Source organism: Xiphophorus hellerii, chromosome 3 (genome assembly GCF_003331165.1).
Source record: "Xiphophorus hellerii strain 12219 chromosome 3, Xiphophorus_hellerii-4.1, whole genome shotgun sequence".
NCBI lineage: Eukaryota > Metazoa > Chordata > Actinopteri > Cyprinodontiformes > Poeciliidae > Xiphophorus > Xiphophorus hellerii.
In genome coordinates, this window is record NC_045674.1 from 30,906,589 (window position 1) to 30,921,904 (window position 15,316).

The 15,316-nt window shown below is 38.8% G+C and overlaps 1 protein-coding gene across 1 annotated transcript; it reads right to left on the minus strand.

Annotated features, from left to right (window-relative positions):
• Positions 1 to 513: 513 nt before the first annotated feature.
• Positions 514 to 9,283, minus strand: LOC116716970 (acidic amino acid decarboxylase GADL1-like). Its single transcript, XM_032558002.1, is given in 16 exon segments — positions 514 to 1,253; positions 2,086 to 2,175; positions 2,312 to 2,363; positions 2,945 to 3,144; positions 3,320 to 3,401; positions 4,020 to 4,084; positions 4,164 to 4,280; positions 4,403 to 4,457; positions 5,195 to 5,274; positions 6,661 to 6,776; positions 6,890 to 6,999; positions 7,107 to 7,197; positions 7,578 to 7,704; positions 7,803 to 7,951; positions 9,150 to 9,219; positions 9,221 to 9,283. Coding segments are annotated over 16 exon segments (1,641 nt in total). The 3' UTR covers positions 514 to 1,079.
• Positions 9,284 to 15,316: the final 6,033 nt, after the last annotated feature.

The window sequence follows — 15,316 nt, forward strand, 5'->3', positions numbered from 1 at the left end:
GTCAGTTGTATCTATTGGTCCCCACATTCTCCCCTCTCAAAATAAATGCTGTCTGTTCATAGCAGTGTTCACAAAAACGTTTGACACGGGGAACGTCTCAAGCAGGACATTTATGAAACACGTATGACAACTTATTCATGTGCTTCAGAATTGTATATTTAATGGTTATTTTAGTGACCTCCAACATTTGTATTTTTTACACTGTGCTATATAAGCATCCTGGATAAAAACTGTACAAGTACGAATTGCACCTGCTGCTGTTATGGCAACAGCTTCTGAAGGTGAGGGTGTAAGCCCTTCAGTAACCATGTGCCTGATCATTACTGTCAGTGATGTGCCTGACGGTAATTATTCTGTCTGACTGAGGTCTGTGATGAACCGGACAACTGTAGAAAATTTGAGACTGACCGGCCTTCTGATTTCAGCATCTCTGACTAAAGCTGTACAGTAACTTTCTACAGTTTGGACTGTAATCTGGTGTAAGTGTGGGTAGCTAATAAAAGAAGTCTGATGTCAAACATATTTACATTAAGAAAATTTATTTTGAAATTTCAATTTGTGCAATTTTATGGTCAATAGAAACAGCTACTGTTTGATGTGAGGATGAACACTTAAACTTCATGACTTAGTGCTGTTTTGCAAAACCTTTCATGGAAAAAAGTAAATCAACAATAACAAATACTAACACAAGTAAACTCATGAAAATAGCACAAAAATAATGGAAATGAAGGCACAACAAAATGAATAGAAAAAGGAAACAGTGCTGTTCAGTGTACAAAATGTTCAAACATGTCAAAATTTAAAATGCATCAAATTCATAGACTAGACAAACATATTCAATACATTTTTGTGGATTGACAATTTTTGGAAATTATAGCTCATCTATTGCGTGTATAGATAAAAAGTAGAAGAATTGTTGTACATGTACAGATCACCAGATGTGTTTGCAGGATCCAGGTGTTGATGCAGACTGTCGTTACGACTACCGCTTCTGTTGATTCCTTTAACTTCCAGAAAACGATGGACCTTTCAAATCCATCCACAGTGGATGAATAAAAGCTCTTGATGGAAATCCTGGATCACAAGTCTTTTCCCAGGCTGTGTATCTCATCCAGGACAAAGTCCAAATCCTGCCTGCTCACCTGAGGGCTGATCACCACCATCCGGAAGAAGTTGGGCTTGTCGCCATGCTTCTGATATCCAATCATCATACTGCCAGACTTCATCATACGCTCCTTAACTGCTGGCGCCACCTACAGGCGAAGGAGAGAGGCTACAACTTTCACGGTTTTTAATTTTTACACTTACAGACTGGTTCCAGCAGAGGTCTGCTTCAGGAACGAAAGACTGAGGATTGCATACTTAAAAATCATGGAGTGTTTGCTCAACATTAGCTTCATGATCCTAAGAGATGAGTAAAAGCAGTTCTTATGTTTTACCATCTAACTCAGCTAAAAAAAAAAACAGCAGTGGCATGTGTAAGAAAAAGCAGAATTTACTGTTCGCCAACATGATTCAATGATTAAAGCTGCAGTAACTTTTATAAACACTTTTTTTTTTTTACATATTTGATGAAACTGTCACTATGGTATGAGATACTCTGTAAGAAAAAGACCTCCTTTGCCCTTACGCTTTGCTACACTGTAGCTAGCATAGTCTGTTGTGGATACTCAACAGACTATGTTGAGTATCCAACAGACTATTGTTGGATACTCAACAGTAGTATGAGTATCCAACTGAGAATGGGAGATAAACAGTTCTCCAGTAATGGTAAGTAGTTTCTCTGCCATTAGCACATTTAGCAGTGAGTACATGAGAATGAGTGACAGTACTAAGACCCGCCTGCTGGCTCTGATTGGTTGTTTTCAGTTGGAGGTGGTGCATTTCTTCAGTAGCAGCAAAGGGAGGAGGTGGAGGAGATCAAACTTTTCACAGATTATCTGTCACGACATTGTGATAGTTTTAACAAATATGCAAAAGTCATATTGTTTTAAATGAAAGTTGCATACTGCAGCTCTATCTGAACAAAGATGCTGAAGCTAATGTAACCTTCATATGCCAACATATTAAAAACAGACTCCTTACAGTGTGTAGCTTCTTCCACAGCTCGGGGCTTTCTGGAAGGTTCCTCAGACTCGGTGGAATGTACCAGAAGCAAACATTTGCAAACTCAGGCTGTGAATGACATTTTTTTTTCCAAAACAAAATACTTTAGACATGGAAATTTGTCACATATCTGATAACTTTTACAATAAGTACCTCAATGAATATGTCTGGAATTATACATATATTGGTTGAAAGAAAAACCCACCTCTATTACCAATCTGAATCCTTCTCTTTTTTTGATCTCTTGTGCGAGATACCTGCATTACAAAGAAGATTTAAAATCAGAAGAGATTGATGTGTATGATCTGACTTCTTAAACTCAGCCTGTTCACACTGGGCCAGGTTCTGGTTCTGCTGGAGGTTTCTTTCTGTTAAAGGGGAGTTTTCCTCTACTGTGGCTACATCCATGCCCAGTATGATGAATTGCTGCGAGTCAATAACTTGATGCAATCTGCTGGGTTTACTTAGACAGAAAACTTTTTCTCAACAAACTGAATTTTGGGTTTTCATTAGTAATTATCCATAATCATCAACTTTACAATATATAAAGGCTTGAGCTATTTTACTTCAAGTGTGATGAATCTATGTGACATATAAATTGTACTTTGAAACAAGTGACAAAAAATGAACTTTTCAAAATAGTTATATTTTTAAATCCACCTACAGAATTTTGACTAAATGTATTCATACCACCTCATTTAAATGTGTTAAATAAACTGTTTGTGCAGAAAGATGCCGTTTGCTCAAATCCTTTATTTGTATTTTTTTGACTATCAGTTCTGCATATCTTTTTGTAAGAAAAAGTAAACTATCCCAGACTCCTCTTCCCAGGACTCACCGGGCCAAAGCCAGGGCCCTGTCCACCCTGTACTCCAGCTCTCTGGTGCCTACAGCTTTCCACACGAGCCAGAACTTGAAGGCGTCCGGCTTCCTGCTGCACTGGACCGACTTGTCCCCGGTGTCATAGCTCACATCGTAGAACTTGTCTTGCTGGAAGAGGTATGAAGCCCCAGCACAGTGGCAGCGCTGTAGGAGACACTTGTAAAAAGAAGAAAAAAAAAAAGTTTAGATACAGTTGTGAAAAATATTCGACTTTAGGGGAGCTAAAATATTGTTTTACCATAATACAAAAATGCAGATTGTTGCCTCCACTAGTGACTTTTTAAAACATACCTTTCTCTGCAACAGATCAGGTAATCAGGTAATCTCTTACACTCTTGTCTCGGACCAGGAAGGCGGAGCACTGCAGGGTAGCCATCAGCATTTTGTGAAGGTTCCAGGCAACAGAATTGACTCTAATCAGGAACAAACAGGAACAGTAAGCATGTTTTCAGTCATAATTAAATCCTGTCTATTCATAAATGTATAATTGAAAGTTGAGATTATTTTTTGTCAGCAGTGGCACTGGTAGAAAATCCACTGTCACTCTACTCAAATAAAAAAATGATAAAAATCGCCCATTAATCATTAATGTATTTTTAGGTGATTATTAGAATGCATGGAATCTGCTACTTTTAGGGGGTAAAAACATAATAATCAAAACGACGTACTACGCAGTGCATCTTAACATTTTGAATCTGTGATTTTACATACATTCAGCTAAAACCTGTGTTTTAGCTGAATGGTTGAGTCACTTTTAAGACCATGCCATGCTATTAGGGTGTGTCCTCCAGAGGGAGTCATCTTATTCTGCTCGTTCAGAACTCAGAATGTTTTTATAACTAACTCTTAATTAGTCTGATGTTATTATCTGTCACTTTGGAGGGTGAATAATAATAATAAACTCTGACTGTTTTTAATCTTTCTAAATGAGATCTTTAGGGAGTGGAGCTCCCGCCTGTAACAGATGCTTTCATTTACATACGTGTGACCCATACGGGCACAAAATACCCACCGACTGCCCTGCTGCTCACCTCTGGATGCCTTTTAACAAGTGCCTGTGCTTCTTTGACACAAGAGCGCCTCCACCCCAGCATGCCTGAGGAAAATAAAAATACAACAATGATGATGTGAGATGCTGTGGAGACCTGGGATAATAAACCAGTGGAGCTGCTCACATCCACATGGAGCCACAGGTTGTGCTTCTCGCAGATGTCGGCGATCTCATCGATGGGATCAAACGCGCCAAGCACCGTTGTTCCAGCGGTGGCATTTACGAAGAAAGGAACTGCACCCTGAAGAAACACGTGTGCAAACATGCAAAGTCATATGAAAGATGCAAAAAGTAAAGCCACCCGCCCACCCACACCCACACACACACACACACACCCCCACACAAATAAGCTGGGTGGCTCACCTCACTTTTTGCCAGCTGTATTTTTTCTTCCAGCGCAGATGGAATCATTTTTCCCCTGAAAAGGAGGGAATATATGGTTTAAGATCAACTATATGAGGCAGCCATTTTAGAACAATGCTAATCTCACCTGTTGCTGTGAGCTCTTAGTCTAGTAGTGTTAAATAACCAGTAGCCTTAAATAATCCCAAATTCAACATTTAATAAAGTCTCTCATAAATGATGGTGGTGTTGGCTGTAGGAGTTTGCTTTGCAATCGGTGCTTCGCCTGTTTGATCCCTTGTCTATCTTTGAAATTTCAGTTTCTCAAAGTTACACCTTTGAGAAACTGAAAGGCATTATTAAAAAAGAAACTAAAATATCACACCAGCATTCTATTCTTTGTAAAAATGACTTTTACTGTCTGATTTACAGTTTTGCATTGTAGATATAAATATCAGCAAAATTTGTAATTTTGGCCAATTAGTACCGTTAATTTTAGGGTAATTAACTGCTGGCAGTATTACAATATTTTTACAATACATTCTACATTTCATGACTGTCAAAATTACTTGAAATGTATGTTTATTGAGTTATTGTAATTCCATGTATTTTCTACGGTAATAAAATGTTTTGGAAATTACAGTCAGTAACTGTTGGTATTTCACCATTTTTTACTGTAAATTTACGGAGTTTTTTTTTTTACAGTGTAGTTCTACAATGCCAGATAAAAGTACCCCTTACATATTACTTTTGTTTTTGCTTTTTCAGAAATAATACTTGAAAGAGGGTCAGAAAGTGTCAGGAACAGTTTACCTGTTATCAGAAGGCACCACATAAACGTTCTTAGTGCCGAATCCCAGCAAAGCTGCTGCCTTAGCGAGGGAGTAATGACCCTGAAAACGATAACATTGCTTAGAAATCGAAATATTTGCAACGCTTACTTTTCTATACTTATATTTTATTTTATTTAAAATAACAAGAAACTGTTTAACTGACTGAAGGGCAACTAAATAACCCTCATATATACAGTATTTCACCAGTGGGATCAACACTTACTTCTTTCTCTCCATTGTTAACATATGATGATGTGAAAATGTATTTTCACCCTTAAAGCTTTCTTCAGTTTTTTTATGCCAAGATTGTGAAACTGAGATACATACTTTGTAAAAACACATTTCAACAAATAACACACATAACATGATGCTTCAACTTCTCTACTTTGCTGTTGGGACGGTGTAGCTTCCCCCTTTTTTTCAACCAAACGTTGTCATGGTCAATACGGCCAAACACTTCAAGAAAGCAACACAAGAAAGCAAATGCGGTAACCTCTTGTGTTGGTTTTGAAGTAATGGCTTCTTTTATGCTGAGTCAGCAATTCTCGGTACAGGACTTGTTCTACTATAAATAGTGACACTCTTTTACCAGCTATAGTTTGCATTCTCACAAAGCTTTTTGCTTTTACTGTTGTGGTAGTCTGTTAAAAACCAGCCCTTTGTTCTATGCTTTGCTTCGCCCAGAAGATCTGGATCCTCAGCTCTTGAGAAACGATTGCGTCCTGGAGGTGTGGACTAAATTTTACAGAATCGCTAACATTTGGCCGTGAGGTATGTCATGTGTCAACTACGTTATGAAGCCTACCAGAAACTGAGTGCTAGGTAAGCAGCCATCCCCCACTGCGAAGACAGAAGTACCGAGACGCACATCTTTCCCAGCAATAATATGTCTTGATCTGACTTTAACTGCTCAGTATGTGGAAGTGTTGCCAACATGAACTGAACAGCTTTTTTCACTTCCTCCCTGTCATTGCTAAACTACAACCGTAGGAAGACAACAATTCTAAAACAGCGCAGAGAATTGATGTCATTGTTCACAACACCTCTTTCTGTTTGCTAATCAAATTAAATTCTACTGGAGGAACTGTGCTCTGTGGAAAAACTCCTAGACAGAGCAGTGGAGGTAGATGAGAATCAATTGGAATAGCTTGCCTAATGTGCTTATTTTGGCAAATAGCAAACAGAAGCAGTTTTTATGATCCTACATCACAAAAACTTTAGACTTTAAAACTTTAGTCTGATTCAATGTCAGACAGTTAGAAAAAAGTGATGTCTTCTTATCCAATGTACGTATATTTCTGGGTTCAAATGCATTTGCCAATGAAACGTCATAGGAGAGGTAATAATGACAAAGGTTTTTCTTTATGGCATTCCCTCCTGTTTGGTCGATAGCGTTGGAAAACTAGTCTAAAGTCTAACTTTTCTGAAGTTTCTGTAGAATCACACCTCCTGAGATGTCAACATGACCAGTCGTGGAGAAGCGTAGATCCCGATCTCTTTGAAATCTGGACAGTAACGATACCGAGCTAAATTCACAGCATACATGTTGGACATGGAGCCTCCTGGAGGAGAAAGTAAACCCAGGAAGAGCAGCAATTGTCAGAAACAGGAATGAAGATTCCAATAAAGACCATTATGATTCAACAAATGACAGAAATAATGCTGCTATGCGCACCGGGATTAAAGAGTCCGTCGCCTCCCTCCTCCCATCCAATCAGCTTCATCATGGTCTTCAGTAAAGCATCCTCAATCAGAGTGAAGACCGGGGCCATCTCATATGTGTACCTGATGGAATTTCATGGAATAATGCAGGTTGGCTATAATACTCTGTATGTAAAACCAATGGTAAATATTTTTTCATGAGGCTTATAACATGATGCTGTATCACTCACAGGCTGGTTTTTATTGCCTCAGTGATGAAGCTAGCCACCATGGAATGAGGCTCCATCCCTGCAAACAGCTGGTTAAAGAAACGAGGATGACCTGTAGAGGTGAAAATGAGCACCCATAAGATGATGGAGCTTATCGACTGGTTGACACTTCTCCAAGTCTGAAACACCAACTTACAGCGGCAACTTGTGACTTCAGGAAATATATCTACGCTTTGACTCTCAGATTGACCTGCTGTGTGCTTTTTGTCAAAACAACATCTAAAGTACTGCAGGCCACTCTTGCCTGAGCTCAGTGCTCAGCCAGCGGCCAGCTTATGGCAGAAAGATCAGTCAAATAAAATTGATACATTTGAGTACTTTGAACTTTAACATTAAGATATATTGATCAATGAAGAATATTCAATTCAATTCATCTGCATCCTCATGTTTGTGTTATCAAGCACACAAAATAAGAACATTTCACTCAGTTACCAGTCTTGACGCTGTATCTGATGGTGTCTCTGCAGCACTGCAGGATCTTGGACTCAGACTCTCCCGTGTCTTTGAGCTCGAGGTCCAGCAGCTCCTTCAGCTGCTCAGGGGACCGCCACTCACACACCTGTTTAACAGAGGCCAACTTTTACTGTCACACATCCTGTATACTTTGTAGCACAGCAGCAAAGTGCTAAGGAACAGGAAGGAAGGACATAGTTTGACCTTCTCTTTGACATTGGTTGCTTTCTTCACGGCCTCTTGGAGGATTATTTCCATGGCTTGTTGTATGAAGCTCTCTGCAGCCTCCATGTCCTCAGCAGCACCTAGAGAGCCTTTTTCTGGGTTCATCAGCTCTTCCACGGTGGTCTGACCTTTAAAGTTAATCACATACAAATTCATGTGAATTTATGGAGAATCTTATATAAACCAGCACACTAACAACCACACACACACTCACAGTCGTGTTTTCATGACTTGTGGGGACATTACATTGACTTCTATTAATCTTCTACAGCCTAATTCTTACCTTACCCCTTATCATCACATACCTAGCCCTCACCCTGACCCTATACCTAACCATCACAGACTTAACCCCTAACCCCCAAAAAAGTATTTCACCTCATCCTCATGGGGATCAAGAAAATGTCCCCATAAGAAGTAGTGGTCCCCACAACCCCACATTGTAGATAGAAATAGGTTCCCACAAGGATATAAAAACCTGGTTCTCACATACACACGCACACCCACACACACGCACACACACCTACAGAGGTTTAAATTCAGGTGTTTTTCAGATACACTACATTGTTGCAAATACATCTTGTATTAACTTGTACTGCGTATTTTTCAGTGATGTTGTCATTGTTCTGATTATAATATATGCATATGTTGTTTGTTGCTGTGGTTTCTCAGTTTTTTGTTTTTATCTCTTTCTGCAGGCGTAGAGCCAGACTTCTATGTTGTTGATTCTTTCTCTCCTCTAATCCTATCTCCTCCTTTCCCTTCAAACCTTCCTGGAGACTATAGGGTTACTTCCCCAACCCAGGACTTATCTACCCCCTTTAGCATTAAAGAACAAACCCCTTTCCTTAACAATAAAGAAATGGCAAGACCATTTGAGTTTGGCTCCACAGAATTATTGCTTGTTACATAACAATCAGGGATTCACACCTATTGTCCAATCAAGTCTCTCTTCTCTGACCAGAACCTATAAAAGGAAGCCAGGTCCACTGTTAGTCAGAGCAAACTTGACAAACTCCTTTGACTCTGTATTTCTGTTCTGACCTTGCAAGGTTTTAATAAATTTCTTATTTCTTCTCATCCAGGCTCTTGTTAAAGTAATTTCTTCCCTGACAGGCCTATTCAAAAAAATGATTTCTTTAATCTCTGAATTTAGACTTCCCCTCCCCAAAACTTCTGACTAATCTGGCAATAAAGTCATAATTCTGAGGAAAAAAAGTCTGACTTTTTTTTTTCTTCCATAGCTTTTGTTATGCAAACCAAGTAAATGAATGAATTAATTTAAAGGAAAAAAATTAAATGAACAAAGCTGTGTTTTGTAGAACTCACCGTTCATGTGTCTGTCCATACTTTGATCGTCAGATTGATGCAACTGTAATTTTTGTTGCCTGCAGCCCAAATACACACTTACAGTAAGATGCCTCTATATATACAGACAGAAGGTTGGACTGTCCTGATGTCATGGAATTTCCCACTGATCCATGTGAACATTAAACCACCAGGAAAGGTGCACCATTCCACCATGTTGCCTGATTACACCTGAATTTACAGTTTTATTTAATGCTATGTATAATTGTCACACAAGAATGATTTTTTTAAAGCAAAATTTACAAATATATTTTCATTTCAAGCAGAAGCAGGAGACTGGAGAGTAGTAAGAGATATTTATGGCACATCGAACCATAACTGCTTAGAGATGTGCACATAATTACAGCAGCGATAAAAACAATTGGGTTGCTGGAGGTGCAGAAACCAAATGGGCAATGCTATCAGCATTAATTAGCTCTAAACACCTCTGCTGGCCGCTCTCCACTATAAAGCTGTTTGAAAGATTTCAGTCCATAAATGAAGCTCTGGCTAATCATTGAACATTTCGCACTTGATGACCTTCAACAAGAAGCATCACAACATGCTGGAAAAATACAAATAAACTACAGTATCATAAAAACTTCTAAGCTGCATATCATTCTTCAGGATTTTAGTCTTACTATCTTCCAGTCATGCAATATGTCAAGTTAATTTTGCTCCAGATCCAACAACTGAGCTTATGTTTTTTTGTTTGAACTTTTTGGACTAAATATGCAATAACTCTTTAGGGCAGAGTGGACATTTTGATGCAGGGAGAAGTAAAAGACACGTAGCCGACACAAATCCACTCAAAGCTGCAGTCAAACTTAAGGTTATGCAATCTTCTTTCAGTGGGTGAAACGCTGCTGTGCCACGGGATCCCTAAACTGAACATTGCCCCTCTCATTCAGGATGGAAAGTTACTGAAAGTGACTGCACTGAGGGAAGTTAATGAATCTAAGAATCTGTCAATATCAGTCACATGGGGTATTCAAATGATAAGTATAGAAAAGAAAGGGAAATCCAGACAATATAGTCCATTGGTGACCTTGTCTGGAAGACTGGAGAGAGACCAAAGATCATGTTATCTGAGACAAACTTCAGTTCAGTGGATGCTGACTTCTTCTTGTTATGGCGATACTTTCAGTGCCAGGTTCCACTCCAGCTGTGTTTCCATTACCAATATGCACAAATCATTGTCTGATGTCGAAAAAGCACAATTTTGCAATTGAGATGTTGCAAAATTAATTTCCAGTCACATGTGATAGAACATTAAAAAAACATGGAAACACCGGATGTAAATATTTACATATTCATAATTCAGCGCTCATCATCTCAGAGGAGACGTTGGCATCTTATTCATGCGTTGGAGCAACAAACCCCGCCCACTTACATTTACAGAAGAGCAGTGGATTGGAATGACACGATGTTTTCTGAACTGTGAGAGCTGTGATGGAGCCAGTGCTCATTGTCTGGAAAAACTAAAACAAATTTTCACCCTGCTACTACTTCCTGTCGTCTTTGTTGTTTTCACCAGTAGTAACATCCGGCTTTGGATTGTGATGCGAAAAAAGTTTTACCTTTGCAGTTTTATATAAAAAATCTATTTCAACATGGCTGAAAACCTCCTCTTCCTAGCACAAAAACTGTTTTATCATAAAATGGGGTTTTTGAAGTTGGTGTGTTTTCATGAAATGCATTTATTTTCATCATTTCAATTTGCTCAATTTTATAGGTAATGGAAATGCAGCCAGTGCTGTGAAACACAAAGAAAATCGGAGAAATGAACTTTAAGGCAGTCTTAAAGTGCTTCACATGTGATCTTTTCACATGCTACAAAATATGACAATATCTCACAGGAATTCGTTGCGTTTATTCTGCTGCCTCTCTGCTGTGACTCGCTCTCCATGGGTTCTCTTCAGTTCTCCAGCACCCAGCATATATATATATATATATATATATATATATATATATATATATATATATATATATATATATATATATACATATATATATATATAATTAATTTTTAATTAATTTTTTTGGTCTATAAAAAATTAATAGACCATTCAAGATTATCAGTTCTCTGACTTTACTTTTCATAGGTGTATGTTTGAGTAAATTGAACATTGTACTTTTATTCCATGAACTATTGACAACATTTCTCTGAAATTCCAAGCAATTTTGGAGAAATTGCATGAAATTTCTCCAAGCAATTTCTGATGAGAAATAAAGTTTCTCATTTTATTTGCAGAAAATGAGAAATGGTCAAATTAACGAAAAAGATGCAGTGCTTTCAAACCTCAAATAATGCAAAGAAAAAAAGTTCATATTCATTTAGAAAAAACAATACAAATGTTTTAACTCAGAAATCAATATTTGGTGATATAACCAGGAGGTTTTCAATGGGGTTCAGTGCAGTGGGCTCTTCATTTATTCCAGAGCTGTACATATATATATTTTAAGCCTTCTCCTGCTAAAACCTCCTATTCACTTAGATTGACCTTTGATCAGAATCAAAGAGTTTAATATATTTTTTGGAACCTCTCACCTTTATCAGACATTTGTGAATATAAAATCATTAAGGAACAGGAAAGTCCTTGAACATAACATGCCCCCGTCTTGAGTAGTTTGCAACCTGCAATAAAGCCTGGCCGCTAACAAACCAATTACTGCTGAAGACACGCACTCATCTGAAATTCTCTCCTGCTGCTTTGGTACCTGTTAGGTTTCGTAGAGTTCTCTCTCTTTCACTGAGAGATTAGATAAGATATGGTGTGTCGGCACCTCTTCAAGCGTAACTCGAGGAACCCAAGGGCTGCAAACAAATCAGAATCAATGGTTTTGAAAGTTCATGGACATGAGTAAAACCAGTTCATCTGCAATTTTTTGAGCTCACATATTAGCTGGGATGGCTTTGAAACTCTTGTTTTAATGTGTTTTTCATTAAAGCAGTTTTATCAAGACACCTTATATTGTGTTTTCTTGGAACAATCTGGCTCTAGTCCAAGTTTTTTCTCAGATAAGATACTTGGAAAAGGTCTTATGGCAGTTTTTGACACTTAAACATAAAACATAACTTATTAATCCGTCCTGTGTAATATGCCTTTCTCTTTTTACATGTGCGCAGAAGCAAATATTCATCTCGACCTTTAATAGATGTTATCATCATGAAAGCAGAGGAAGTAGCTGTAGTATCCTCTATATGAGTTCAGTTAGTCATGGAGTCAGGAAAATTTATTCATAGAGTCGGCTATTATTTACAGTGATAAACACAGGACAAAAATTAAAGATTAATATGGACTTGCATTATTCAGTATCTTAAAATGAGTGTATAAGTTAAAATTAGCCAAAATCCTTATGTTAGCGTGAATGTTGTCAGCAGCATGTGGGGCATCACTAGGATGTTGTCTATAATTGACTTACTCCATTCAGTATACTAGATATGGCTAATAAGTCAGAAAAAGAACTAATGTATACTAACCTGAGGGGGATATTCAGGCTTTTATTTTGAAAATTTCGGTAAGCTTCATTTTAAATGGCCACACTAATCCAATGTGTAACAGTGCTTTGGATAAACCAGTCACATTAAGCCCAAAAGAGCAATTGCTTGATGTAAAACTTGTCAAGACTTTTATTTTGAAATTTTCAGTAAGCTTCATTTCAAAGGGCCAAACTAATCCCATGTGTAACAGTGATTAGTATAATGCCCAGAACACAAGTAGATCTAAAGGCCAGCTCAGTCCTCCTTTGTAGTAACTGACAGTTCCGCCATGTTGTAGTTCTGACATTCAGTCATTGTAGTCCTAAAGAGCAGCTCAACTGTCATGTGAGTGAGACACACAGGGAGAGACAGAATTCTAACTGTTTGAAGCAGTCACATTTTCTGGGAAGGAGTTGTTTGGACTGCTTTGGTCACATTTTCTGAACAAAGCAGTCCAAACAACTCCTTCCCATTCAGGAACCATAAGGCCGATCCAAAAACCATTTGAAGCATATGAGAGGGCTATTTCTCCTCTCCAATAGTACCACGATTCATATCTGTAGCTCTCTCTGCACTAACCTTAGAGAAAAGGGAAACAAAGGCCTCAGAGGAATATTCAGGCTTTTATTTTGAAATTTTCAGCAAGCTTTATGTTAAAGGGCTACACTAGTCCTATGAGTAACAGTGTTTGGGTTAAATCAGTTATACACTGGCCAAAACAGCCAGTAGTTCTAAGTGGCAGCAAAGCCCTCTGTTTTAACTGTTAGTTAGAACTACAGATATGGCGTATTTGTAGTCCTAATCATCAGCCCTCCCCTCCCGTGTTCAAGTGAAAAAGCAACCCTTTTCACGCTCCTGGGTTTTAAAGTGGATGTGGGGTTCGACAACTTCTGGTGGCTAAAGCGTTAGCATTAAAAGGCTAGGAAAATGGCTCAGTCTTGGCGCAGTTGTTTTTGTTCACTGCCTCAGTTTTGTCCGGACCCGGACCAACGGAGGGAGTGGATCCACGCGATCCGAAGAGATCAAGGTCCCGACTTTTGCATAAAGACAGGGAGCACTTTCGCATGTAGCCGCCACTTCACACTGGAGGATTTTGTTAGCGGAGCCACCATATTAGTCAAGATGCTTGTGATTTTCCACATGCTATTGGCTACTATTTAGCTAAGCTTAGCATTGATGCTAATTTTTAGCATCAGGACGCTGGGTCCAAACTGACAGACACACTTTGGCAGGCCCCGGTTAAATTTCGTCAGGAATTTTCTAGTTTGTTCTGCGTCCTGCATTTTTTTTCTCTTTGTGTGCATTATTTCATATTTAAGGCTGTCAGTTTTGTGTATCTATATAACTTTCATGTCTTCTGTATTGAATATCCTATAATTTCTGACGACACCTTATCAAGTTTAAGTGGTTCCCCCCCCCAACAGCTTTCCTTGTCCTGGCTGCTGACGTCCCTGTCAGATTCAGTGCCTTGACTCGGTCCTGTGTGGTCATCCCCTGCAGTTTCCAGGACAACGAGGATCAGCCCCTGACTCGTGGCATCTGGTACAAAAAAAAACTGGGTGTATGGTGTACCACAGTGCCCGCAGTAATGTTTTGGACCACTTCAAGGATCGGACCAAAATTATGGGAAACCTGAATGAAGGAGACTGCTCTTTGGAGGTTGATGATATAAAACCCTTTGACAACGGCCCTTTTTGTTTCTATGGAGACAAAGGAACAAACAAATACAGATTTAACAACAGCTGTGTTTTTATTGTCATGAAAGGTCAAGAATCCTTACTAATATTTTACATCATTCACATGCTGTTTGATTAATTTTCTTACAATATGAGCAATAGCAAATGTCCTTGGTTTTAATCCTCAGCTTCTCCAGAGGAACCAGTGATGAGCTCAGTTCCAGCTCAAGTGAATGCTGGTTCACCTGTAAATGTCTCCTGCTCTGTCAGTCACTCATGTTCATCACATCCTCCAAAGTTTTCATGGAGTGTCCCTCCCATCAACAACGAGGTTTCAGACACTGCGATATCACGAGGTGTCTGGAAGACGACACCCACCATCACGTTTGTGGTTGCTGGAGGAGATGGACTGAGAAACCTAAACTGTACCGCCCCCTTCTGGCGTGGAAGGAATCAAACCAGGACTTTCAAATTAATTGTAGAGGGTTAGACTCAACAAAAAATGTTTTGTTATCAAAGCATTGGACACAGGGAACTGAGAGGTTTTCTCATTATGATTATTTTAAATCTTCATCTCCAGGAACTACAAAGTACCAGATGCAGAAATCTATCCATGTGGTTATTTCTATTCCTGCCATCATCTTTGTGCTGATCCTCTTTGCACACGCCTCCACACACACACACACACATACACACACAAAACATATTCTTCTACAGGAAAAGGTGAGTAAATCTCTCAAAATCGAGTAATATAAGCTTTGTGTGTGTTGAGTTGATGTTTGTTGACCTTCAAAACTGAGACCAATTAGAATAACTGAAGTTGACCTTAAGAAATTACAATTTTCTCATCACTAGAAAACACACCGAGGACCCTCTGAGGCCTCCACCAAGACCAGAGAAAAGGCAAGAATTTTACCTCCAAGACCTTTTAGAGAATAAACACAGATCCTCAAATTTACTTTCTGCAAAAGGTTAGAGCAAATGTGTGA